At 34.5% G+C, this 25,742-nt stretch overlaps 1 protein-coding gene across 2 annotated transcripts; it reads left to right on the top strand.

Moving 5' to 3' along the window:
- The first annotated feature begins 1,625 nt into the window (after nt 1–1,625).
- Nucleotides 1,626–24,154, top strand: lbr (lamin B receptor). Of its 2 annotated transcripts, none has more exons than XM_056481761.1 (14): nt 1,626–1,764; nt 6,857–7,031; nt 8,235–8,447; nt 10,799–10,888; nt 11,673–11,853; nt 12,750–12,946; nt 15,524–15,578; nt 15,679–15,873; nt 17,350–17,453; nt 19,520–19,645; nt 19,724–19,892; nt 20,018–20,098; nt 20,194–20,316; nt 22,885–24,154. In XM_056481761.1, the coding sequence occupies exons 2-14, from the start codon at nt 6,867–6,869 to the stop codon at nt 23,043–23,045; spliced, it is 1,860 nt and encodes a 619-aa protein (XP_056337736.1). In that variant the 5' UTR covers nt 1,626–1,764; nt 6,857–6,866; the 3' UTR covers nt 23,046–24,154. The 2 variants fall into 2 exon arrangements, with proteins under 2 accessions (XP_056337736.1, XP_056337737.1); XM_056481762.1 differs by lacking the exon at nt 1,626–1,764 and adding an exon at nt 2,807–2,884.
- The last annotated feature ends 1,588 nt before the right edge of the window (nt 24,155–25,742 follow it).

Genomic DNA, 25,742 nt, shown 5'->3' with positions numbered 1-25,742 from the left:
TTATGTAAAAATTAAACCATTATTCTGACCTGTATAAATTTAAATATGTGAGCAATAATGAAATTAGTATGTTTTAAATTAGAAATTTGAAGACAAATAGGTTGGACATAGTGATTTAGATAAAAGTATAAAGTTTTAAAATGACAGTATTTTTTAGCTGCTCTGTGGTCCTGAAATTAACATGTCATCCAATGATCATTGTTCTATATACCAAGATGAGTATTTTTTGTATACCTGTATATGTTATTAAACTGAATGCATTTAGTGGATGTCTTGTTTTTTTTTTTAATGCATGCTGTACCTATAGTCCTTGATAAAACATCTTTGAGTCAATATCTACTCAAATTTTAATCTTTTGATTTTGGAATAGTAAAACACAGCTTATCAGAAGCAAATGCTGCCACTTTTGTGTCTGCTGTGCTGTTGCACGGCTAAGCTGTTTCAAACAGGAAGGCAGCACTGAGCAAATGCTGCAACAAAAGCTGAATATTACTGAAATAGCTACTGCACTGAACACACTACTCTTCTTAAACGCAGCTCAAACAATCTCACTGGAAAGCAGCTACTAGCAAATGTGTACAACTCCAGACTGAGCACATAAAGGCATTGCTAAAGTTCAGACAAGGTCAAATGCAGCAATGCAATTTTGCAAAAACGGAAACTGAGTAAGTCTATAACTATTAAACACATACTCTTCAACATAACCAACAAAATGCTGGTTAATGATGCCCATGTTGGATTAGTTAAGACTGCAAATTGAATGTATGAATTGGTTATTGTTAAAAACATATTGCTAGTTACTATTTAATTACATTCTAGATATAGATTTCTATTAATCATAGCACTATAATGAATTGAATGATGTAATATAAAGTTAATACACATGAAAATCATAACGTTAGCAGTTTACTCTATGCTCACAACTGTTAGTTACCTTACGAATGCAAGTTATATAAAAAATGTAAACGTTCAGTATATTCATTACCTGTTTTAAACTGCCCTTAATTTTCATTTTAGGCAAATTTTTTATAGTTTTAATAGCTGTTGATAAGTTTGTATTGTTCAAACCGCAAAACAAGAGTGTGGTTATGTTTAGTAAAAATACCTGTCAATTAACACGAATGAGAAGTAAGTTAACGTTAGGAGGGTAAAAGCATGTTTTGGGACGGCTTAAACCTGTTAAAAGAGACAATAATAAATAAAAATATGTAATTAAATGTATGCAGAGAAAGAGTTCGTCGTCCTGTTTGGGCCATTCTATTTAATAACCATTGCCCTCCATAGTATGAGTATGAAAAACACGTTATTAACGTTAATTCCGGTTGTTGAAGCATTACACTGACCCTTTTCGTGCTTCTGCCCATTGATAACCAACTATATTTGCCCTAAAACGTATGGCATTTACAAGTGTGACGTCGCCTGTCTGTCCTGTCTGTCTCTTCTCATATCTCACGGATCAACTGTCTCGTCAAAACAGGACTCCATTTTGTAAACCCCGAATCTCTTCGAGCTCAAATGCCTCGCCTCCAATCAACGCTCACGTAAAGCTTTCCTCCGACCAATCAGAAAATTTAGAAATTTAAAAACAGGTCGCCCCACCCAATCACAGTGCTTCCCGCCCTCAACGACGCTGGTAGGTTGAGCAGTCACAGAGGGAGGAACGAGTTCAGAGCGGGGGCCAGCGTTTTTAAAACAATATTCTTTATTTTAGGAACTTCCGCGGATAAGCTTTAGTGATTTTTAGGAAAATAAGGTCGACTGAAGGTAAGAAAGTTTTATTAATAGACTTTACGTGCTTAAAGTTTGTGTCTGGGAATGTCTTTATTGTGATTGCGTAGTTAACGGTACAGCACTAAATTCAGCGCTCAGTCCGACCGCAACTCTCTTTCTGAAGTAAACACAACGTGTTGCTCGTCTTTCTGCATATTTCTACATGAAATATACAGTTTAGCAAGCATTATGATTTCTAGTGTGTTTAAATCTTAAAGCTGTTTGTTGTTGTTTTGGTATTTGATTTGTATTGAAACTCCGGTTTCCAGCCGAGTCGTTGCACAGGAAACTTGGGCACGGCGCGCATTTACTGCTCTTCTACCACAGCTTGTCTGTTTTACCACACAAATACAACTTTATACAGTTTTTAAACTAGTTTTGAATTCATAGTTCATATCGAACCTTTCGGTTTCATTACATTGTGTGTGCATGAAAGTGCAAGTGACTCTCTCCACTCTTGTGTAATAATCGCACATAAAGATCATTTTACTCTGTGGATTGGCAGTACACATGTGTTAAATGCATTATACGTTCATTTTAATAGCTGCTTTCTATTCTCGTAGTTTATTAATTCTCGTTTAATGTTGCTGTTTACGAGTCTCTCTCACATGCACACTGACAATGGTTTTGAATACATGACGTTTTCCCTCCATTCCGGTGTCATTCTTCTGCTGTGTTAAAGGAGCAGCATGTCAATCCACACTAGAGCCTCTACATCACATTTAAAGCACAAAAACTTAACACAAACCACTTAAATTTCCATTTTGACTTTTTATGAAATATGTAGGATTTATATCCAATCTTCAAATATATAAGGTGTGGTGTTCTGTTCTGGTGGTCGTTAAAAATAAGATTAAATATGAAAACCGTGACCATTGTCTGAAACACTGTTGCTTTAAAAAAGATTTAGGTAGTAAGTAGTAGTTTTGAATAGCTGCTGGCAGTGATAGTAAGCGCGCGTGTCGTCGTGTGCCCACATATTTGCATAACAAAACCAGGCAGACTCCGCCCACTCACATTCTCTCAGTTTAAATCTTTTGCTCTGTGGTTTCACCTAAACTCCCTGATGCACATGGGATATCTGGATTTCTGCAGGACTTCAACTCAGTGCTGGGTGTGTGTGTCAGTGAGCTCTGGATCCGGAATGTCTGGAATGTGCTTCATTGGATTAGATGGTTTTAGGGTTGAAGGCTTATGTTTTTATGGCCTGTACTTTACGTATGGCTTTAATATGAAGTTCGGGGTGTTTCCTGTATGGTGTGTCTGCTAAAAGGGTATCTTCTAGATGTGTGAGCAGTTGTACTTATGATTCTGGCATCATTCTGCCAAATTTTAATGTGTTTTTGCTAGGGCTGGGCCGGTAAACAATATTATATTGAATAATAGTGATTTATGTTGATAACTATGACAAGCCTTGGACTTTTTTTTACTCTATATTGATCTAAGAGGCAATCAAACAGTAGAAATGTACAGCAATGGGAATCTAGAAGTGTGTTGATATTAGAGATGTACTGAATTATAACTGCCAAAAACAGGTTATGCTATTTAATGGACCCTCATTTTTGTGGATTCAGTCATTGTTGGGGTACTCTTAAATCTGGAAGTATTAACAACTGATATTGAAATATATATCGTTATTGTTCAATATGGAAAAGAATTAATCGAGATAGCATTTTTGCCACATCGCCCAGCCCTATTTGGTGGTAAGGAAACTGCTTCATGTATTGGTATTTGGTTTTTGCAATGTGAATATTTTTAATATCTGAATTTTAGAATTGTTACAATTTATTACAGATGTTTTGTTGAAATATGTCATATGTGATATTCAAAAACTTATTTCAGTTATATTTTAAGCTTTTATTATACTGCAATAATGATATTCATTTTTTATTATTATGGGAGGAGTTATTTTATATGATTATATTCCGCATTATTTTGCAGTCTCAATTAGGGATGCATGATGACAGAAAAATGATAATCACGATTATTTTGCTCATTGTTAACCATGATTAATAATGGCGATTATTTCTTTGGTTAACTTTTATTCACTTGTGTATTCTTATTGAATTTCACAGCCACAAATATATATATATATATATATATATATATATATATATATATATATATATATATATATATATATATATATATATATATATATATATATATATATATATATATATGTGTGTAAAATCATGACAATGTTGATTGATCGTGGGTAATATTGTGATAAATATGATTAATCGTGCAGCCCTAGTCTGAATGGTTGCAGTTTTTATTTTTGTTAACTTTGCATTAAGGTTTTATTTGTTGACATGAGTTAATTACATTAGTTAAGTCATGTAAAGCTTTTAAGCATTTATTCATCTTAGTTAATGTTAATTTCTACATGCATTGCTAAAACACAAAACAAGAAATTGACAAAATCAATAACAAAGGTTAATAAATTCTTAAATATGTTGCTTATAGTTCATGTTAACTAATTCATATGTTGGTAACTAGGCATATGCTCATTTAATATTCTGACGGTATGATAACCTTGGATAAATATATCACGGTTTGACGGTATTATGATTACTGCTCTAAAATATATTCTTTTAAATGTCTGAGTAAAAAACAAAAAGGGGTTTTTCCCCTTTGAACACAATATATTTTATTTTGAGAAATTTTAAATGTATTTTGTTACAGTAAACAAAATGAATCATTGACTTCTGCTGTCTTCATAGTTTCAAAAACACTGATTTCTTCACAATTTAAAACAGCATTTTGGATAGCTTTTTTGCAGTAGATATTGTTGTCCTAAAAAACTTAAAACAAAACATAAAAAAAAAAATTACATATACGATAGGAATGGTATACCCGAAAATTTTGGCGGTTTTAAAACCTTAACTTTTCCAAACTGCGGTATACCTTGAAAACGGTTATCGTCCCATGTCTATTGGTAACTAATAAGACATAATTGTAAACAATAATTTTTCTTTCTTTTTTTATTGTTTTCTCTCTTGGTTTTGGATTATTAGACCTAAATATTTTAGTATATTTTAGAACAAATATATGTTAGGTGTTGAGTAAAAATGCAATCTTACAGATTAAAAATAAAACTTCAATTTTAGCGTAATCTTGTTTTGAGACTATATTCTTTAGAGACCCTATAAAAAGTGACAATAGTCTAGATCCAAATGTGATTACCCTAAAAAGTACAGAAAATTGCTTCTGTTGGTTTTAGGTAAGAAAGATGGATGTTAAAAGTCCTCTCGTCTGCCAGAAGTTGATGTTACCTGTGTGATGGTAGAATCCCTGGCATAAAAGCTATTGAGAGCTCAACAATAGTGCTGTTGCAGAGAGTACAGTGAGTGTGTAATTCAGACCCATCAGCACTTCTCAGACTGCAGCTGACATCACCCCTTTTTTGTCATCAGGCCATGTGCAGCTACTCTGGTGTTTCCCTCATGCTTCATTATTGAATGTGCTTGAAATACTCACTGAAAATCTGTAAAGCTAAAAATACTTTAGATTTTTGGATTAGTTTTGAATAGAACATGCAATGAGTTTTTGAAATTGACTTTTTTCGATGTAAAAATACTTAATATGCAGGAACAACTGTAAGGACGCTATTCATAGCATAAACAGTATACTGTGGCACAGTTAAAGTAGGGCCCTGTGATTTCAAAAATGCACTATAAAATCCAGTCATATCAATTTAATTTACTCTAGTTGGGCTGTGCGATTTGGGGAAAATATCTAATTGCAATTTTTTTTAACAGATATTGCTATTTCGATTTGATTTGCGATTTAATTTTGTACTCAAGCTTCAGTTCAATATTCTGTATCGTAGCTTACTGCTAAAATGCAGTGAGTGTTAGTTAAAAAAGGAACTGAAAAGATATTAACTAACTCCAACCTTTATTCAAATTTGTTTATAAATATTCAGAAATATATTTCTCTAGCGCAGACAGTAGTGAGTTGTGGCGTTAGTTGTCTCATGGTGCCTTCGTGATGTTTTTTCATATTGGGTGTAACAGCCGCAAACAACTCTGAAATTGTACTTTGCTGTTGCTAGCTACTAGTCTGAGTGTCACTGCCAATACTTTTAGTTGACTTAGCAAGACACTCCTCGTATAGCCGTCTGTGGTGATTTTTATTATTTTTTTGTAGGCGCTGGTTGTTGTATTTCCTCATGCTTTGACAACAATTCTGCAACAGCTCTTGCAAATGATTTTGTTTCGGTGTCTGTGACTTTAAAACCAAAATATTCCCATATTACCGACATGCTGTTTTTCTTTGAAATAAATTTGTCTATTAATACTTCTGAAGCGGCAGATGCCATCATCCCACTTTTCCTCGCTTTTCTATTTGTTTGTTTTATTGCGGGCTTTCCGCATAGTTCGGTTGCGCAATTCTAATTGGGCAGAACGAAAGTGTGCTCACACAATTGGCTGGTAATACTGTCACAAACATACAGCAGTCATGCAATTGTTCTGGGTGCGGGAAATTAAATAATATTTCATCATCTATATTTCACAACGCAGCCTCTCACGATTAGCTAATCACAACGTTTCAAATTAAGATTCGATTTCGATTAATTGCACAGCCCTGCTCTTTAGTGCAGAATGTCACGTAGTTAGACGTAGTTTGGATGATTAAATTGAAAGCAGTGTGCTTCACTTAATCACAACATGATTTGAACTAGTGTCTTCGAATATTAAACTACAAAAAGAAATGTTTTGGACATCCCAATTTTCCAACATAAGAGTTGAAGTTTGCGTCGTTTTCCTACTTTTAGTATAACCTGTCTGAGTGCTTAAACCTGTTGTAAAATCAGTTTGGTTATGGTACCTGGCCAGACACACTTGACTTGATCTTTAAGAGCTCCACCACTGCAAGATAATATCATTAACAAAGTTTAGTTGATGTGTTTGCAGTAGTTGATAAATCTTCCGTGTTTTAGTTTCTAGAGTGTTTAGTAGTTAAGAACTCCTTAAAATGTGCTGTATGGCATATGGATCTGATTCCAATGAGGAAAATATGTTGAATTTATTGCAGATGTTTTTATCTTGTCAATTGATTTTTTTTTAATTGTTTCTAGGTAAACGAAGATGCCGCCTGCAAGGTTTCAGATTGGAGATACTGTAATGGGCCGCTGGCCTGGCAGTAACCTTTATTATGAGGTCAAGGTGATGAGTTTTAATAACAAGACTCGCCTTTACACCGTCATCTACAAAGATGGTACTGAGCTGGAGCTGAAGGAGTCAGACATCACGGTATGAAGCCTCTCTGACATGTTTTCCAGCATGACTCAAAGAGCATCCTGTTCTTCAGTTGAAGCTCATCTGGCAGTCTGTGTGAAATAGCTTGCATGAAACATTTACCTGTCTGATTAGCAAATAGAAAATTGCCTAGTTATGTTTCTTATTTCTTTATATCTTCAGAAAGAAAATTAAACATTTCGGATTGATAAATTGATATTTAAACATTTAATAATTCTGTTATTATTACTCACCATCATATTGTTCCAATCCTCTGAGAGCTTTTGTTTATCTTTAGAACACAAATTAGTGTGTGTGTATGTATATGTATATATATATATATATATATATATATATATATATATATATATATATATACACACACATACATACATACATACATACATACATATATATATATATATATATATATATATATATATATATATATATATATATATATATATATATATATATATATATATATATATATATATATATATATATATATATATATATATATGAATGGAATCCGAGAACTCTTTGACCCTCCATATGCAGCAATGGTCCAGAGATGTTTAAAGTCCAGAAAAAGAACCAAAAACATTGTCAAAACATTCCATGTGACTTCAGTGGTCGTTTGCTGTAATATGAAGCTCGAAGATCAGATTTGTGTGCCACAAACTGTAATAAGGACTTGGTTCGCCTATGTCTTCTAGTGTTGTCACGATACTGGAATTAGGTATCAATCAATACTGACATTTTAAAAACATCCATTTCCAGTTAACATTTGAGCGCTGTTCTGTTGAATGCGTTCTTAAACCGAGCTGATTTTCTATTGTGTTCACGTGCTCAACAGAAATGACTGATTGGCCGTGAAGGTCATCAGTTCACTGAACTCACTGCGGTTTACTGAGTGTAAACTGATACAGGAGCGTTTCAAAGTCACATCGATCAGCTGGTTTGTCTATAAGCTGACATACGAGCAATCCACTGATGAATTGCGGCTTTAAAACGCTCCAGTGTCCCTGTATCTGTGGTTACAGGGACCATTGACTTTCATAGAATTTAATTTTAACTATGATTGACAGTGGATACTGGTTTCCAGCATTCTTTAACATATGTTATTTTGTGACAGGGACTATGTGTGTAACCTGCATTATGACAACATAAGAATACCATGTTGATTCTCATTGAATATTGTTGTCTTGGTTGCAGAGTCTGGTCATTTTTCAGACTGCTGGACGGTCAAGGTCCAGATCTCGTTCACCGGGACGCTCACCAGGACGTTCATCGGGACGTTCACCGGGACGCCCACGTCGCAGTCGCTCCCGTTCTCCAGCTAGGACGCCGCGCAGAGCTTCATCTCGCACCACAGAAGTGCGCAAGGAAAAACTTAAAGAAGTGCTGGAGGTCCGACTCACTCCTGTGGTAAGGTTTATTTGCTGTGGGTGTTCACATTATTGGTCAAATGTTTGAGGCTGTTTTTTTTTTTTTTTTAGATGTTTATGCTCACAATGACGATAGGGCTGAACTAGGGTTAAGCGATGTCGAACAATTTGGCATCATACAATGTCTAATGTGAAACACTGCGATGGACGATGGCATTGTTCTTTTAGGCTGCGGTAAATTATTTATTTATGAATAATAATTAATAATTTGTAGCCTACCGTTTCAACTACCTGACTCGCATGGTCTTTGTTTTACCCATAATAACCAAATCATAAATGAATAAAGATAAGTCACACACAAATTACCACCTGTCTGGTTTTCCGCGGGACTCTGGCATGAATAGGCAGAGCGATCTGTGTTGTTATAATAAACTTGGTTGGTAAAAAAGGCGCACAACCAACAGTATCTGAGGTTTTCACTAAAATGACTAAGTACAAGCGTGAAAGCCAAAGAATCAAGCAGTGTATTCAAAAGACAGAAGAGTCGTGAGACGCGATCCCGCGGTACATCCTTGATAAACTGTCCGATGTGCCCTGCTCTCTGTGGTTTTGGGCTCAATATCTGTATATCTGCAGGAGTCACATTGCAAGATTGCACATTAATACAAGATTTATTACATATTAAAAGATTTAGATATTATTAAACATTATTGTATACAATTTTATATATATATACAGTGATGACCATGTAATTTTATGGTTGATTGTTCAGTTTTTGAATAATGTTAGACTACCCAGAAAACCATAAAACACAGTTTATTTAACTTTGTTTTTGCTCTGTCATATTTATATATGCTTCTAATTTATTGTATTCTATGCAGATGCACTGCATAGAAAAATAATAGATCATTCCTGTTAATCTAAATTAATAAAATCTTTCTAAACAGAGCTGTTCAAGTCACCCAGTGAGATTATATTTTTATATCGCAATATAGCAAAGTTGCAGCAAAAAAATATTGCAATGCCAAATTTTTTCAATAATACGCAGCCCTAAATAAATTTTGATTAAAAAAATATAGGAATATTATGAAAAATTATTGCCATGGTTTCCGCTACATTCATTTGTCTGTGGCGGGGCGCCACACCAAAATTTATCCCGCCACGGCTACATTATAGCTTCTCCTTCAAAACATTCGTTTTTTTTTTTTTGTAAATAGCAGGTTGTAATCACACCAAAAGCGTATTAAAAGGTAAGTGAATTATAACAGTGCGAACTTTTCTGTAATCGTAGTAGTGTTGTGCGTTCTTTGTTTAACCCTTAAAAGTGACATGCTGATTGACTGACTGGCTGACAGGTACGTGAGGCCAGCAAACACAGCCTAGCTTTCAGTTATGATGAACACAGTTTCCATAATTCTATTTTATTTATATATAAAGGTCTGTGGTTCTCCATACAATGACTTTATCTTGCTGGAGTTTACAGCCGTTTCACTTTACTTCAGGATGCATTATTGCCGCTCTGTAGGTCTGTTGGAGACATTCATAAATATTCCTAGCAAATCTAATAAATGTTGGAGACATACTCGTTACATAAACACGCTAAATCACACTTCAGCAGCATTTATTTGAGAGCGTGCAAGAAAATCGGAACTTGAGCAGCATATATTTGAGGACACGCAAGAAAATCGGCACTTGAGCAGCGTATATTTGAGAGCGCGCAAGAAAATCTGCACTTGAGTAGCGTATATTTTGAGGGCGTGCAAGAATGCATGAGCAGAGGAAATTGACTCTCAAGCATAGAGATTGACATGCTCGTAGGCTATTACATGAATCCGATCTCGACTTAATATTGCGCTCACGACATTTGTCAATGAAATAACGCCACATGTAGTTGGTAGATCTGTGTAAAGTGCCCAACAGAGTCTGCCGCCACAGCTGGAAAAAATCCTAGAGGAAACACTGATTGCAGTCTAAAATATTTATTGTTTATTAATGTGTTTAAATATAATTTTCCACACAATGGAAATCTTGAAAAAACATTGTCCATTTTTAAAAAAAACAAACATTTGTGCCACTTTTGTAATTTGCTTCGTGACAACAATGATACTTATATTTTTCAGGAGTAATTAATTAATTAATAGGAAATTCAAATTAACAAAATTTATTTGAAATAGAAAACTTTGAATTGTAACTTTAATTTTCCTATGAATGCATTTCTGCTTTCATTACTTGATTCTTTCTTTCTGATCTAACTTGCTTCAGTCTTTTAAATAGTTACTTTTACTTTTGGGTTTAATTTCTTTCAGAAGTTAACTCAACTTTACTGCTGTTATCTGATTTGTCTTTCCTCATGAGTTCACCTCGCATCTCCTTGACTGTCATCTGTTTCAGGCGATGAAACACGAGAACAACAGCAGCAACAGCAAACCTGAGAAGAAAGAGGAAAATAATACAGCTAAAACAGCTCCTGTAGTCACAGAGGTATGAATGCATCACCGATTCACCTTTTCAATAATATTGTAATCACTAGCAGCAGCAAGTAAACCATCTTAATGTATCCTGCCACAAACTGGTCTTGTAAAGGCTGGAATGTCATGATGCTTGCATGTTGTGCCTCCCATGTGTGACAGGAGCCTATTTAGTTGTGCACACAAAGCTAAAGCTGACTGTGGGCTCTGTTTAATCATACTGTCACGTTTTTCAGCATTTTTCCCCTCTCATGGGACAATTGAATGGGCTTTACAAAGCATGACCAGACTGCTTAAGCTTTACGTTAGTACAGTCACGTTATAGAAAAAAAGTTGCTTTCCTAGACTAAGACTGAAGGTTTAGCACTGAAACCCAAGCATGACACAATGCACAAACATTTACACATGAATGTTTTACTGTATTTTAAACTAAAGGGCAGTGGTGGTGTTAAGCAATGTATAATCTTAAATGTTAATACTCAAATGTTTGGGGTGGGTCAGATTTTAAAACATTTTTAATGCTCTCCAAACCTGCATGTATTTCATGAAAAGTTTAGTTAAATGTTACTAACTTAATTTATTCCTCCAGCAGCATTATTTCAGTGCTGTTTAATGTTTCTGTTTGAAATAGAAATCACTTATAAATTGTCATGTTTTAATGTTTTAATGCATCATTGCTTAATAAAAGTGTCCATTTATGACCAACATGTTTATGTTTAAACAGATGTGAAAATTTATTTTGTAATCTGTGAATAATTTATGTTACTAATTAGTCTTGACTCATTGTAATGTAACAGGAGAAGACAGAGACTGAATCAGAGAACCAGACAGGTGGACGCTATAATCTACGGCGCAGGAAGGACCAGGGTGATGGCAAGGCTGTAGAGCTGGAGAAGGCGGTAGAGTCTGAGTCGTTATTGCAAACTAAAGCACCCGCAGCCATCAAGACACCCGATCTGGAGTTTGGAGGAAGAGTTGGTAAGTCTTCATCACTTTAATATAATACCGTACTGTATGACTGGGTGATATGGCAAAAATGCAATCTCAAATGTTTTCCACATTTAACGATAACAATATTTATTTCGATACAAGTTAATGCTTTCAGATTTAAATTAGTGACGGAAGGCACAAAAATTAGAGGGTCCATTAAATGACATTTTCGGCCAATGAATATTCGGTGGCCGAAAATTCGGTAAATCTCTAATATCAACACACTTTTAGATTCACGTTGCACATTTCTGCTGTGTGATTGAAAAAAGTCCAGAGCTTATCATTGTTATTGACAATACTTTTATCGCGATTCGATATAATATCGTTTATCAGCCCGGCCCTACCATACTGTATTCTACTGATGTTTGAATGACTGTATTTTAGTAGCCGTTTCCTCACATTTACTTTTTTGTTAATGGTCTAGAATTGTCTCTTTTGGGTTAAAAATGTTCAGTGTTGGGCTGAATTTGGCAGTGTTGCCAAAATTAAGTTTTCCTTAACAAGCAAATAATTGGCGCACAAAAGCATTTTTTCCAGTGAATATTCCATTTCTGTACGTGATTACTTTGACTCTCCAGAAAAATGTCAGAGCTTTTTATTCAAACCATCTAGTTAAATTGTATTCGTATCGCAATAATTATTGCAGAAAAATAATACATCGCAATATAACATTTTTCCAATATCGTACAGGCCTAATAGGGTGCAAATACATAAAAGCATAAAGCTTAAAGTTTTAAATGATCTTTTAATACAAACAGGTTTACAGCATCATACACAGAAAAAAATTTATAATATAGGAATCAATGTCAGATTATTTTTGCTCAATATTTATTTGAAATGTGTAATGATTATAATAAAAGATTTGACTCCCTCTTTTCCTTCAGGTGTGTTTTTCCTGATGTTTCTGCTGCCTGTGGCTGTGTTGGCGTTGCTCATTCTCTGTGGGCAGAAGGATGCCAGTCTCCAGAGCTTTCCTCTTGAGCTTCCCGCTCTTCAGTCTGTCTGGGATTGCCAGGTCTTTGGCATCGTGCTGCTCTGGCTTCTCTTCCAGGCCGTCCTCTCCTTGCTCCCTGTCGGAAAGGTACCACAAACACAAACTCAGGTCACGGGGAGTCATGTGTTTAAGCGCGTGACCACATAACTCTGTGGCTCTTATTTTTGTGTGCATGTTAGCTGAAGTAATGCAGGCTAGATTAGATTAATCACTGCAAGTGGCATGCAGATTGAAAGCCTCGCTGGAAAACATCTGGTTTTGTTTTTCAGACTCTTACGGGTAATTAGGATAAGATCTAAAAATTGCTGCGCTTTTCCATGAGTTTGAGGTTAAGCTGATTATTCCAAGATGAGTTTGTCAGAAATTGTTTAATACCAGGGCCCAATCCAAATTCTACCCCTTAGCCCTTCCCCTTACCCCTACCCATCGTCTTACGTGCTCCCGCCAAAGGGTAGAGGTGTCCCAGTTCTCTTTAGCTTGAAGGCTAAGGGCAAGGGGTAGATACCCCTTTGAACGAAGATTTTTCAGGACCACACCCGAAACCAAGGGGTGAAAATTTCCCAGAATACACCAACCACAGCTGCACCCGGAAGTAAGGAGATCCACAAATTAGTATATATTTTTTGTCATTATTACAAATTTATACAACAAACAAACACATGTTTTAATACATTCATAACCACGTTCATGTTTTACCGTCATGCTTTTAAAAAAACCCTGCTAAAAATAAAAGCCGCTAAATTTCACAATCTATAATCCCTATCAATAACTCCTGTATAGTAGTCCCACAACATTCTGACACTTGATGGCACTCGGATACTCTGTCAGGAACGTCTAGTGTGTTAATGCGCTATAATGCTATAATGTTAATGTTGTTTTTGGTGTGTTTACATAGATGAATATGGCCAATGTGTGAATGCGCAGTACAGTTACGATCTTATTGCCACATTAGATCGTTATGATAACATGATATATGCCTTCAGTGATTTTCCTGAAGATAAATACCAGAAAATAACACAACTGCAATAACTACAGCAGTCATGATCGTCTGATCTCATGAAGCATGAGATCGCGATGGCATATGATTACGTGTACAGGTGCTGTAGTGCTGTCCCAATTCTTAGGAGTAAATTTTTAAGGCCTTCTTCTTAACACTCGTTTTTAAGGGCCAAGGGGAAGGGGTAGGGGTACAAAAATAGAATTGGGATTGGGTCCAAGTATGTTTCTGAATTTGTTTATGTTTGATCTGGGCAATATAAGTATTAGGTACATAGTGCATCGGTGACCTTTAGGAGCTCCATGTATCCACTCTCATCAAGTTTAACCATTGTGCAACTATAGCTTGTGTACAAGTAACAACTTGGTTCTTTATTAGAACCTTTAAAAATATAGCAGTTTCAAAGGTGTTTTATCATCTTGCGTAACCTGAAACATCTCTGTCAATTTTTTTAAGCATATTACGTTTTAGATGTGTGTGTTTTTTAATGATTAAATTGTTAGATTTTAGAACAACAGACATTACTACATGGTTATGTAATACATGAAGGATTTGGGCATTACTGCAATATAAAACTACTCACGTTATGAGTACAAATATTAAAATATTCTTTTGTATGCTGCAGAAAAAACTAAATTAATATTATTAATTAGATTTTTACACAAACATTACAGAACTGTTATTTGACCTGATGTTAGTTCCAGTGTTTAACTGTTAATATACTAAAGCAGTCTTAATATTTTGAATTAGTTTTTCATTGTAGTTGTGTGCCTTAGTCATTTTTAATTATTTATATAAAAAAATTACATTCTATACACTCTTATGTTTGTGTTATTGGGAAAATCAGACAGAATGATATTCCCCATCCCCTTCAGTGAATTAAAATTGCAAATCAATGTAAATAAAGTAGCATATACAGTGCTTAACATATATGAGTACACCCCCACAAATCTCTCGTTTAAATAAAAAATAAAAATAAAAATTCTATCTAAAGCTATGCAATATCATATTTGTGCATATACATTAAATTAGTCAGTACTGAAGCCAAATCTGGAGCTTATCTAACAAAATAACTTACAATAATGGTTTAAAAATGAGTTGCTCAAATTCATATGTTAGGGAAAAATATTAAATAATTTTCAAAAAAGAAAAAATCAAGAGAAAAAAATATATAAAATTTTGTTGAAATGTTGTAGTTTGTAATTTTTATATTATCATGCAATATTTTGCATGAATTTAATTGCATTATCTTTCAATATCTAAAGATGTTCTGTCACTAAAATTATATATATTTTTAATAAATATATCTGGTTAATAAATCTGTTTTGTTCAAATGCACCAATTATATATTATATAATATTATAATATATTACCCATATTCACTGAGAAATGGATACAAATTCAAATGGGGTGTACTTATATATGCTGAGCACTGTACATGTATATAATACAGGTAAAATGACTACTGGTACTTCAGTTCTGGCAATACTACCTCTTCAAAAGTACAGTATTTTTAAGTTTCAGTATGCTTACCATAGTACCATACATGAACTCTGCAACCCTAATTCATAATTAATTTTATTTCAGCTGTTAACTGACTAGTGGCCTCATGTGAATTCATGTATTTCTCTCTTTCTTTCTCCCTCTCTCAATCTCTGACCCTACAGCTTGTTGAAGGAATGCCTCTCAAGAATGGGAAAACTTTGAAATACAGGATTAATGGTCAGACATCAAAATTTCTAATATCAGCGTTTCTAATCAATATGGATTTTTTTTATAATTTGACTGATTTAAAAAGCTTAAATCTTTTTATCTGCATCAGGTTTTTATGCGTTACTCCTCACGGCTGTGGCAACAGGTGTGGCTGTGTACCAGGAGGTGGATCTCAGCTACATCCATGCACACTTCCTGCAGTTCTACACCTCTGCCCTGCTCATCGCAACTCTCCTCAGCGTCTACTTGTTCATCCGCTCCCGCTGGGCATCTAAAGATGAGCTCGCTCCCGGAGGAAACTCTGGTAAGGCATTGAAAAATCTGTCTGCACAAGGGGTGTCAAAATTAATTGTTTCTTCGGTGCACCGTAATACAGACGCGGACAATTCGGGATCGGTTCAGTAAAGATTGTAACCTGGTTATAGTGTAGACTTCATTTATCTCATATGCGCTATGTCGCCGTAGCTTACTATGGCGAGGGAGGCGAGCACGAGTATTTACAACGCTCCAACTACTTAAAAACACAGAAACTATGCACAATTTCACTGTGTGTGTGTTTCCTGGACAGTCTTTCACTGACACTTACAGCAGAAGACCCTATTTCACTGCGGTTGAGAGAATGAAAGTAAACTCCATTTCTCACTGTGGCCTGTTTGACCTGTTGGCCTGACTTTTCCTCTCTTCTTGGCTGTTACAGCGATACCTCTGGATACAGACAAGAGCGCGTATCTGCAGTTTTCTCCACCGTGTCTATCATGGATCAGCTGTGATCGCAGCTGCCGTTTATCAGTGTCACTCATCTGTAAAGAGTGCCAGCGCGTAAGACCCAATCGCAGCCCTTTCTGTTGAGCACGTGACCAATCAAAGTGGTGTAAGAAAAAACTTGGTAGACAAGGCTCAGAAAGCGAGCGGGATATTTAGATTTGTTTATTTGTTATAAATGCTCGTGTTGTTTAAAAGTACAGTTTATATACCTGACTGTTTGTATTAAAGGACAAAATTGTATTACAAATGGTATATAAATATATTTATACATTTTAATACAAGAATTGCTGCTGTAAAGAAAATATTAAACTGTGTATGGAAAGCATTATCAATCCAGCGTGATGCACCGAGATATCAAATTGAACCGAATCAATGGCATGATAATCGTAACCAAACCGAACCGTGAGACCAGTGTACGTTCACACCTTTAGTCTGCACTAACTGAAACCATTTTAACCATTTTCACAAATGGTTTATTATCCCCATTATTCATGGTCAAAGGCATAGTTCACTCAAAAATGAAAGTTTACTCATCCTCAAAGAGTTCCTGACCTTTAGGAGATTCTTTATTCTGTTGAATAACAAAATTATGATATTTTGAAGAGAGCTGAAAATCTGTAAACATTTACTTCCATAGTTGGAAAACTAATACCATAGAAGTAAATGGTAACAGGTTTCCAGCTTTCTTCAAAATAAGAGAGAAGGGAGAAAAAGAGAGAAAGTCAACCCTGTTTGGATCAAGTAAAGGATAAGTAAATTATGACAGAATTTTTTTGGTTTTAAGGTTTTGGGTGAACTATCACTTTAAATAATCGTCCAGACAAAGTTCTCATATAACTCTTTTTGTTTTCATCAGTGCTGCTGGTTAGGATAGACCAGCCACAATTGTTTATGATTAGGAAATAAGCCTTCCAGTAAAGTCATTTTATAGATATTGCAATGGAGGATTGCCATTTAAATGTTAGGCACAGGTATTTTTTAAAAGAATATACATAATGTTTTTATTTTCCTCTAGGCTACATCATTTATGACTTCTTCATGGGCAGAGAGTTAAATCCCCGCATCAAAAGCTTCGATATCAAGTTCTTCTGTGAAATGCGCCCAGGCCTGATGGGTTGGGTGAGTATTGGTATTGTTGTGTAAAGCCCCATTCACAGAGTTCCCACGGGTCAGGGATACGGAAAATCATGGAATTTTAAATTGTTTATTTATTATTCGTCCAAATAAAGGTCACTAGGGCTGCTCGATTATGGGAATATTATAATCACAATTATTTTGGTTATAAATGTAATCATGATTATTTAAAACGGAAAAAGTCTAAATTATTCGCCCTTCTTTGAATTTGTTTCTATAAATATTTCCTCAATGATGTTTAACCGAGCAAGGAATCTTTTGCTGTATTTCCTGCAAATATTTCCTGCAATATTTTTTCTTCTGGAGAAAACTCTTGTTTTATTTTGGCTAGAATTAAAGCAGTTTAAATATTTTAAAACCTATTTTAAGATCAATATTATTAGCCCCTTAAGCTATTTATTTTTTGATTGTCTGCAGAAGAAACTATTGTTATACAATGACTTGCCTAATTAAGCCTGCTTTAAGCTGAATACTAGTATCTTGAAAAATATGTAGTGAAATATTATGTACTGTCATCATGGCAAAGATAAAAGAAATCAGTTATCAGAAATGAGTTATCCTCTCTGAGACTAAGCGCATACACATAAAAGCATGCAATCTCTTTCGCGCTTTTGAAAACATGAAAAATTCAAATGTACATTAATGAATGGTGCACATCCCGTGCTGCAAGTTACATTACAGTACATGCTTTTAGTCATTTTCATGTGAAACTGAGCTTTGCAGAGCAACATATTTGTACAGCTGGAAAGGGGGCGGTATATGGTGCAATAATCGTTTTATCTCGATTAATGTTTTTTCATAATTGTTAGAAGCCAAAATTGAAATCGAAACTGAATTTCTATTGATTACACAGCCCTAACTGGTAGTGTGAATCACGGTTATTTTAATAAACTAAGACTTGGTCAAAAAGCATTTTCGTTAACTGACATAAAATAAAACAAATCTGAAAAACTGAAAAGAAAAACAAACTGAAACCTACCAACAGCCACTGAAAATCTAACTTAAATAAGATATTACCAAAAACAATAATTTAGCTATCTAGAGAAACACCTGTAGACATTTTTTCTTCATTTGCTAAAAAATTAAACCTATGGCTGAACAATATATCGTTTGAGCATCAATATCCCAATGTGTGTATCCACAGTAGTCACATCGCAGGATTAGATTGTTTATTAAAGATATTTTCAAATATTATTTTAAAAATGATTTATACAGTGACAATGGCTATGTTGTGTACTTGAATACGATTACTTTCCCCAGAAAAAAGTTTTATTTTTGCTCTGTCAAGACTTGATCATGCCAGTCAATCTAAATGAATGAAATCTTTCCAAATAGAGCTATTGAAATCACCAGGTGACATTATAGCCATATCGCTATATATATATATATATATATATATATATATATATATATATATATATATATATATATATATATATATATATATATATATATATATATATATATATATATCGCAGCAAAACAAAACATTACAATGTCAGGTTTTTCCAATATTGTGCAGCCTAATAGGCATGTTTAAGTACATGATCTTTAATATGAAGTAGTTTGTCTTAATTCTTCATAATTTGAACTTTTATTCATTTGCATCTGTATGGTTTTGGATCGGTGTCTGTTCAAAGTATTGTTTTATTTTCATTACTAAGAGGTTTGCACAACAGTTAATGTAAGCTGTGCAAACCCCAGACTTTGCTTTGGTTGACACTGGACATGTTCTGTTAACTAAATGTATAAAAACGAAATAAAAATGTGTTCACAAAAACTAAATTAATACTAACAAAGCTAAAGCCAAAACTAACCTAAAATTTACAGCAAATTAAAAAAAATAGCATTGAAATAAAATCTTGGTGAGATTAATAACCTTGGTGAGAATGAGGCTTAGTTTAACTGTTTGGTTAAACTGGTGTAATCACTCCCTCTTGTGGTCACAATGATTAGTAACACTCAAATCTCAGGTGATATCAGGTGATATGTTTTGTTCTATACAATTATTTGACATATTGAAGAAACACAGTTGTCGGTTGTTTCCACAGGTGTTAATCAATTTAGCGATGTTGCTCGCTGAAATGAAGCAGCAGAATCTGGAGAATCCATCTCCAGCCATGCTCCTGGTCAACATCTTCCAGCTCCTGTGGGTCATTGATGGCTTGTGGCACGAGGTACGGCAAGTGTTTTCCAAATCAAAAGCTAATGCGCTGTCATAACCAACTGACTAATAAAATCACTCTTTATTTCAGGAGAAGCTGCTGACGATGATGGACATAGTGTATGATGGCTTCGGATTTATGCTGACATTTGGAGATTTGGCTTTTGTTCCCTTTACATTCACTTGTCAAGCATACTATCTAGTCAACCATCCCAATGAACTCTCAGTGTTCTGGATCATTACTCTCATTGCTATGAACGGTCAGTGTCTGACACCTCACAGTTTATTTGTTTGGTTATGCTAAAAAGTACATCTTGTTTTGGTTTTTACAGGACATCGTGTCAATATTTTCACATTTTAAACTTGTCTTTACCCTCTCTATCAGGAGTGGGATACTACATTTTCAGGAAAGCCAACTCTCAGAAGTTTGCCTTCAGGAAAAACCCTTCTGACCCGGCATTGTCTCGTACGTGTTTTGATATGGATAAACCAACACATGAATATATGCGATTTTGATTGTTTGATTGATCAATTTAGATGTTTTTTTTAATATCCTATCAGATCTAAAAACTATTCCTACTGCAACCGGAAAGAGTCTCATTGTGTCTGGTCTCTGGGGTTTTGTCCGTCATCCCAATTACCTGGGGGACATCATCATGGCTTTGGCCTGGTCTCTACCATGCGGTGAGTGTTTGGCTTCGTTTACCCAGAGGCCTCTAGCTTTGTTTCCATGTTGTTGTCATCAAAATGATAAATAATTTCCTCAATGATTGAGACCGGCTCACACACAATGCTAATGTTTTATGCAGTGTTTTGTGCATGGAACTATTAATAGCCAATGACTTCAGTTTTAACAGCCATAATTATTGAAGAATCAGCGCTGTCTGAAAAATATCCAGATATCCATAAAAATATTTGTAGAAACACTAAATTAACACAAACTTATTACTATTATGCAAATTAAAAAATACTTGTTTAATTATTAAATTAAACTAATACAAAAAAATCACTTTAATACAACAGATTTTAGAATACATTTTGAATGTGTATAATGATGAATATTGTTATGATATGCATTTTTATATATAATAAAAAAGGTTTATAGCTTTTAAATTTTAAACCACAAAGCTTTATTTTGGTGGAAAACTGCAGAGAAAATCTTTAATTGAAATGCTTCTTTTTTGTTGACTGATATATAGTTTCTTTTTTTGTTTTCAAACTTGTGAAAATGTTGGGTGAATGTTAAGTTTTTATATACATCAGAGATTCAGCATTTTCTGAAGCCTTTCAATGACACTGAAAACATTTCATCAAAGTATTATGATGATTTATATAATTATAAAAGTATTTGCAGATTGATAATTGCAATAAAGCATATCACATTTCACTCATAGTAGAATTAAAGGTGCAGTGTGAAAGTTTGACACCCAGTGGTTGAACTAGGTATCTGGCAAGCGCAGGTTGCCAGATTGAGGACCAACAGGAGTGAGTCTTAAGTTGTGTTCTAAATAAAAGTAACGGTATGCGTTAGAATTAATGTTCTCCATAATAAAAGGAGTTTTTGTTCAAACCAACTCCTTGAATTGATATATTAGAAATGGCTTCTATTTCTTGCAGCTTAACAACAAAATAGCTGTTACCATACACCTATTTTTATGCGTATTTTGGATATGCGCGTAAACGGTTGATGGAAACGCCAAGATGCACATAAATTTTGAAAATGCACATAAAAATTTGCGCATAATTGAGTAGGATAAACTTTTTATTCGATAAGAAAAGATGCGCAAAATCTACGATTGAAACACTTTTACCGCACAACATCCAGTATGTGCATTAAAAAAGGTCATGTGATTTTGTTATAAGAGATCATGTGGTGATAAAAATGTGTGTAAATGGACAAACCAGCCTGCTGAGTACATTGTAAAACATCTGAAATGTTTTGGTCATTCTAAAATGCCTTACCGTTTAAGTATTAGTGTTATTATATTATTAATGACCTCCAGAATCAAGAGCGTCTGTGCTCTGCGTCTGACACCTTCAAATGCCACTGTGCGCAGTCATTCTGAAATCATTTATTAAATTAAGAAAAGATTGACGCAGCTTCTCCTACTGCAGCAAATTCACTTTTTACTGTGGATATTTGGCCTCAGTTAATCAGGAAGTGACGATTTTGTTCGCTTTGGCTTGTTAGGTGGAAACGCTGCTTTATTCGCACGGCTTTTATGCGATTAATCCAGTTTTGCGCATAAAGTTCATTCGCGTTTTTGGATGGAAACATAGCACATTTTAGATGGAACATACAAACATTTTGGATGGAAAAATGATGTGTTTAAATGTCATTTTATATGACATTTATTGCCGTACTCCTGAAAGCAGCAGCAGATAGTTCACCTCAGATCTTGAAAATAAAATAAACCGTCTGAAATTGAACTTTAGAACTGTGAAATAATGCAAACTAACACATATCAGTGATTCAGCATGTACGTTTAATAATGTTAAAGCGGTTTAATGTGTATTAATTAGATTATAAACCTTACCATTTCGTAAGTGAGTGCATATTCTGTGCTTCTGAATGGTTCTGTTTAAATTTCTGTTGTGTTTCATCTGGTGCAAACAGCCAAATTGCTTATCACTGCAAATCTCATCTCGTAACACGCTGTTAGGACACGGGGTTACAATGTAACCTGCTCAACTAATGTTTACGTTTGTAATATTTATATTATTTGCTAATTAATAACCTCATGTGGAACTCTGAATCTGCGTCTCATTTTTTTGGCTGCTGCTGTCTACAGGAGGCCACATTTCGGTTGCGAACGCATACTTTAAGAGCCTTCCTAAATAGCTTAATGAATAGAAATATGCTGTTTTCCACCAAGGCAACTCGAGGTGCTGAAATATAATTGGCTAAAGTGGCATCGGGTTGGTTAAAGGGACCAAAACAAAGACAGCATTTCGGCATGTAACACATTTTCAAAGCAGAATATCTGACTTTACCATTGCTTTTCAAATAAACAAGAATGTACACTTGGCATGTTTCTTAAATGTCTACAAACATATTATGGTATTTTTAGGCTTTTAAAAGAGTCAAAAACTTGCATACAACACCTTTAGTCAAAGAATCTACTGGTCAACTGGCAAGTAACAGTGTTTAATGCACTGACCAGTGTCAAGTGTTATTATTTTATTGATTCACTGTTCTGATGAAATGACATCTGACTAAATCCAGCATTTTATTCTTGTGCTTTTCTGTAGGATTCAACAATCTGGTCCCTTATTTTTACCTGATCTATTTGGTCACTCTGCTGGTGCACCGTAACGCACGGGACGAGCGTCAGTGCAGGAAAAAGTACGGCTCTGCATGGGAAGAGTACTGCAAAGCTGTCCCGTACCGCATTTTCCCAAGAGTATACTGAGAACTCACAGACTCAGTCTGTTATGGACACTCGGGGCCAAAACACCAGGATGACACCGAACATCAGACAGGGAATGAGTCATTAGCAGCTTAGCCTCCTTTTTAAAGTCTTTTAAAAACAAAAAAATTGCAATTGAGCACCCAAATCAACCCAATTTTTCGGTCACAAAACGTTTACGGATTGTGGACACTGCCCCAGTTTGCAGAGTTTGATCTCTTAGATGTATATTATTGTACATATGTGTTGTTTTTTAAACTTTTACATTTGTGTTGCATAATCCTCAACTTGCCATCTCATCTGATGTACACACATATACACATTTTAAAGTATTTGCTTGGCTATTTACCATTGACTTTTTTTTTTTTTTTAAATCACACATTGTGTAATGCTTTTGTATATTGTGTATGATGGGACTTTTTTTTTTTTATATGTGTATAGTAAGAAAAGATGTAATGTTCGTTCTCAGGACCAGCAATTTGTGAAAAAAGACACAAAAAACAAACAAAAAAATAAGCAAAACTATATTTTCCTAATTTCTGTACATATTTAATACTTTTTTTGGTTTGGTTTGCATTTTGGCATTGTGCACTATGTTGAACATCTTTTATCCAAAGTTCACACAATTTGGCTTTGCTACCTCAGTTTTATTTCTGCAGAAAACCATGTATGAATTAGTCTTTTCTTTTTGAGTTTAGGAATCTGGTTTTCAGGCACTATATGAAGTGTATCTTTCTCAATCATAATTGTGTGCTGTGAACAAAAACATTGAACTATGAACTTCAAACTTGTACAAGGTAGCATGACTTTTCATTAGGGGTTTAATTCAAAAATGACAATGCTTAACTGTGAATGTGTAATGTAAAGCTTTTCTTAACTTATTCCATCAGTCTCTCTATTTTAAGCAAGTAATATCACTTGTGGGCATAACAGTTGTCCTAATGAGAGTTGGAAATAAGTGTTTCTAGCTAAGATGAGCTGTTACTTTATAGCAGTGAAAGAAAGCGTTGTACAATGTTATTTATCTGGTGTTCAATTGTTATTTGACTAGCAGTTTCTGTGTAAATGCCATTTTTAATATTCATTATTGATTAAACCACTTTAGACAAACAGTCTGCTGCATGTCTTGTCCCAAAATGTAATGTACAGATTATTGAATTAATTTTGTTTATGTTAGTAATTTCTAGATATTTAAAGTTGCATTGAGTTTGACTGTTGAGCTTAAATTTCTACTGTAGTTAATCTTTTTCCATCATTTAATTTATTTTTTTTATCACTTGTAACCAATCTGTGTTATCAAAACAGACTTTATTTAACGTTGTCACAAATACTTTAAAAATTACATTTCCTTTCCTTAATTGTAATGACTTGACATTTTGTATTTGTATTATGAATGTAGTTTATATTACAATTGTCTGAAATTATATACTTGTATTTTAAAATAATGTTACTTTATTTTGTTACAGACTGGAATAGAAATTTGACATTAGAGTGACAGCATTAGTGTTTCAGTATTTGAGTATTTGTATTTGAGTATTTGAGTCTGTCTTATAGCATCTGTTCACTTTGGTTCCTTTTTCTCAGCTCTGCAGGTTATAATATCAGCAAAGCACACTGGCTGAGCAGGAAATATGAGGCTTTGCAGACAGACCAGAGATCAGTAGAGTCGATATACTTGGTAATATGGCATACTTGGACACTCAAAATAATTGGTCCCCAGTCAAGCAAGCCAAACTTCAAACTGCATATGGTCATGTCACCCAATGTCATTGCAATGCTGCTTAACTAAACCTTTCTAAGCACAGAAATGCATTTATTTTTTACGTTTATTCTACTGACAGACTTGTAGACAATAAAGCAACAATTTCAGTTTGTCTAATACAGTTAACGAATCTAACATCTGTCTATATGACAAATATTAGGTCAGGCAAACTTAACTTTAAAAAAAAAAGAAAAAAAATTGTATAAAAGGCACTGATACAAGATAAAACTACAATTTAAATAGTAATACATAAAGACTACACAGAATATGGAAGATAAAAATGTGCTAGTCTGCTAAGTCAGAGACAGTTTTCCTTCCCAAAAAAGATAGGAAAGAAAATAGAGTACAATGTGCATGTTAGTGTTAATGACAGAGCATGTTTTACATGTATGCAATTCATTTAAAGAACCGATTCATTCGAGTCATATGTTTGTGAATCAGTTTTTAATTATACCGGTGTGCTGCACGCGAGAAGCCTAACCGAAAACGTCATATAATATATAAATACAAATTACCCTAATAAACAAAACCTGTTTTTAATTTACAATTCAGATCTTATTATTTTTGTAAACATTACGCACGTATTTGCAATTTGTGACCCACTGTTTGGAATAGAAACAGGCGAACTTTTCTGATGTTGCCGACTAAAACCAGCGGTTTGGTGGCGGGTAATAATTTAGTTAAGTCACGTGATTCATGATTAGCTAACCAGTTGAAGGTGCAGTGCAGCACCATTTTGTCAGTTTTCAAACCTGACACATACATGGCTACTATTATCAAGAGCTAAACCTGATACAACTTTTGTGTAATCCACAGAAGATATATTAATGCTTGAAGGGTGAGTAAAGTGTCAGATTTGTCACACCTTTACTTACTAATTATAATATTTACGTTACACTCGACAACTTGTTTTGATGCGACAGAGTGGTAATTAAGTA

The sequence above is a fragment of the Danio aesculapii genome, chromosome 20, assembly GCF_903798145.1.
Source record: "Danio aesculapii chromosome 20, fDanAes4.1, whole genome shotgun sequence".
Lineage (NCBI taxonomy): Eukaryota > Metazoa > Chordata > Actinopteri > Cypriniformes > Danionidae > Danio > Danio aesculapii.
Note: the sequence above shows the minus strand (reverse complement) of the source record. Positions and strands in the feature narration are given on the sequence as shown.

Bases quoted from the DNA above. Each gene is read 5' to 3' on its own strand.
- lbr (XM_056481761.1), top strand. From the start codon at position 6,867: ATGCCGCCTGCAAGGTTTCAGATTGGAGATACTGTAATGGGCCGCTGG. The intron at 8,448-10,798 runs GTAAGGTTTATT...CATCTGTTTCAG, and splicing joins AGGTCCGACTCACTCCTGTG to GCGATGAAACACGAGAACAA. The intron at 20,099-20,193 runs GTACGTGTTTTG...ATATCCTATCAG, and splicing joins TTCTGACCCGGCATTGTCTC to ATCTAAAAACTATTCCTACT.